Consider the following 3,259-nt stretch of genomic DNA (forward strand, 5'->3'; position numbering starts at 1 on the left):
CACACACACACACACACACACACACACACACACACACACACACACACACACACACACAGTATGTCTTTTCTATCTTTATGAGGACATTACATTCATTTTTCATTAATTTTTATAGTCAAACCCTAAACCTAATCTAAACTCAATTCACACCTTAGTCCTAAACCTAACCCCTCCAATCCTAACCCAAAAACAGCATTTGGAAGTATGTTTTGGGAAAATGGGTCTTAGAAAGTAACAAATACAAGGACACACAAACACACAGAGAGGAATGTCTTCTTTAACAAACACTGAGTCTTAGCACAGACCACAGGATCTGCTCAACAAGTAGGTCAGAGAGTTTTTTTCTTGAACCCAGACATGCATTCGTCCTCCTACAGAATGGGCTTCATGACTCCTCTTCCTCTCTTTGTTAATAGGAAGTAGGCCAAATGAAATGGCTGCAGACTGTTAGGGCTATTTGGATTTAAGAAGAACCCAGGAATGTTTTATTAAATTCTCAGTAACCGACAATGACCTGAAGCTCTTAGAAGCATCTAAAACTGCTCTTTCTGCTCCCTCTCTCTGGTCCAGTACTGCAGCAGTGTACAGACAGAATGGATGACTTAACATGTCTCCTAAGTATTTCCCCATGTTCAGATGATTCCAGTGAAGCACATTAACTCTGTAAAACTCCATCAACAAAGTCATTATTGTGATTTACTAATCCCCACGCCTTCCCATTCAATAGAAACACTTGTTGTAACTCATAATCTTTGTGTTTCTCAGGAAAAGCAAAGAAAAACTCAAAGTCTGAGCAGAAAACTGGGACTGTGGGGAAGGGAGCCAGCAAGAAGATCACCAAGATCATCGGACTGGGGAAGAAGAAGCCATCCACAGACGAGCAGACGTCATCCGCAGAGGAAGACGTACCCACCTGTGGTAAGACCACTGCCTTAAAGTTCAGCTTTCTGGAGTCGGGTTCTAAAGCCAGGATGCTTGATGGAGGTTCAGTAAGATCCAAGGTCCAACCTAAAATCCTGAGGTTCACATGACTTTGGTGAAATTGGCACTGGAAGTGTTGTCACAGTATTAAATTGTTTGTGTGGCAGCAAGTCAACCAGAAATGTCACGTCTTTCCTGATGAATCAGAAAAGTTCAAACCATCTACCATCAACCATTATCAGGTTCTTTAGTGGAAAATTAAGGAATAATTTGATAATGCAAGCCAAAAATAAAAAAGCATAGGGAACAAATGTATACATTAATGAACATTTAACCAAAAAGAATGTAAACATCGCATGTGAGGCAAGGTTGTTCAAAAAAATTATAACAGCAATTCGGACATGAAATGAAAACAAACGGATCAGAACAAAAGAAGGGTCTCAGGCTAGAATAAAAAAAGAGCTGAAGGATTTTAAAGGATTTAGATTAATTAGGAGGGACCAAATTACAAAATAAAATAACTGAAACAACTTGATGCAAAGGAATTAAAGTACAAAAAGATCTAAAATATATGGGAAAAATGGACAGAAAATAAAATATGACTTCATATGAAGAATATAATGTAATGTAGATTATATGAATGAGTCATATTTTTTTTTCCTGTAATCAAAGACTCTGAATGTTATAATGAAGAGCAATTCATTATGACAAATGGAGGTCTCTGTATTATTCTTTTAATAGTAGAAGTATGAATGCTAGTTTATCAAAATAACCAGTGGTGGGCACAGTTCCCCTAAAGCACTAATAGGGGTACTAATTTCCTGATTAGTGCTTTTGGGGGCTTTTGCTCATTTTAAAATTTATTAGTGGATTAAATGGATTAGCACTTGCTGAATTTATAGGCTTAATTTAGAAGCACTAACTAAGGTATTTCAGTGTTATTAATCAACATTATTAACTGAGGGTTAAACCAATTTTTAATATGATAGCAGTCAGGGGTATGGGCTGTATTACAGGAATAAAAGTAATAAAAGAGGTGGTGGAGTTGCTTTGTTTAATAATACTGAAGTAAAGTATAAAATAATTGATAAAACGTCAACTGTTGTTGATGTTACAGATGTATAACATGAACAAATAAAAGTCACAAAGGATTTCATTCTAATGTCCTCCTCAGTCAGGCTTGAGTTTCCACAGATGATGTCAGAGCTCTTCCCAGCCACAGAACGTCTGATTGACTTTAGATTTAATCCACGTGATCTTTGTGTTTGACTCAGAGTTCAAAGGTCACACAGCTCTGTCATGTATTATTCATATTAGTGACGCACCGATTTGAAAATTTCAGACGATAACAATATCAGGTATTAATATTGCCGTTATGGCCAATAACCGATATTTACGATATTACACAAACACACGCGTTTGCTGTGGCGTTGTTTTGATAAGCTTCTGTGACGTCACAAGATTTATTTCCATCCAGTGTTGCATTAATTTTTCACAAAGATCTTTCATTGATGATGGTGGAGTCTGACCTTCTCCAGCAACTCCCAAAGATTCTCAGTGGACTCTGTGGAGCCAATCCATGTGTGAAAATGATGTCTCATGTTCCCTGAACCACTCTTTCACAATAAGAGCCCCATGAATCCTGTCATTGTCATCTTGGAATATGGCCGTGTCATCAGGAAGAAACAATCCATTCATGGAATAACTTGGTCATTCAGTATATTCAGGTCAACTGACCTCATTCTTTGAGCTCAAACTGTTGCTGAACCTAGACCTGACCAACTGCAGCAACCCCACATCATAGGACTTAGTTAAATCCAGGTGGACACTATTTTTGGCCGGGGAGTAAAGTTTCTAGGATGCCCTCCAGCACACAAACACACTTGTGTCTTTTTTTGATACAGTAAAAAATGACCAGACCTCTGACATGGCTCTCTGCCTTAGTTATTTCTGGCTGTGTAGCATCACTATCATGATCAAACAGATCCAGCTCGACCAACCATTTCCCCTCTCGAAACAGAAACCTAAACGGCAACAAGTGGGAAATCAATATCAGATGTTAATATCGACACAGTTTTACTATTTTTTTTTAGAAATTTATTCATTTAATTTGGCAAAAACAGAGTAATTTAGTAATACTGTATATAAATATGCTGTTAAGTGTCAGGAGGACTGTGATCAGTTATACATTGGGGAAACAAAACAACACTGTTCCAAAGAATGAGTCAGCACAGACGAGCTACATACTTTGTCGGGTCAGGACTCCGCAATTTACACTCATCTACAGACCAGGACTCTGCAGTTTACACTCATCTACAGGCCAGGACTCTGCAGTTTA

At 38.0% G+C, this 3,259-nt stretch overlaps 1 protein-coding gene across 3 annotated transcripts in view; it reads left to right on the forward strand.

Moving 5' to 3' along the window:
* afap1 (actin filament associated protein 1) overlaps positions 1 to 3,259 on the forward strand; it is a 134,353-nt gene that overhangs the window by 105,604 nt on the left and 25,490 nt on the right. For all 3 annotated transcript variants that reach the window (XM_014017480.1, XM_014017479.1, XM_014017481.1), the window contains exon 9: positions 766 to 918. In XM_014017480.1, the coding sequence (XP_013872934.1) occupies positions 766 to 918 (153 nt within the window). The remainder of the gene's footprint in view (positions 1 to 765; positions 919 to 3,259) is intronic.

This window comes from Austrofundulus limnaeus, unplaced genomic scaffold (assembly GCF_001266775.1).
Source record: "Austrofundulus limnaeus strain Quisiro unplaced genomic scaffold, Austrofundulus_limnaeus-1.0 Scaffold169, whole genome shotgun sequence".
NCBI lineage: Eukaryota > Metazoa > Chordata > Actinopteri > Cyprinodontiformes > Rivulidae > Austrofundulus > Austrofundulus limnaeus.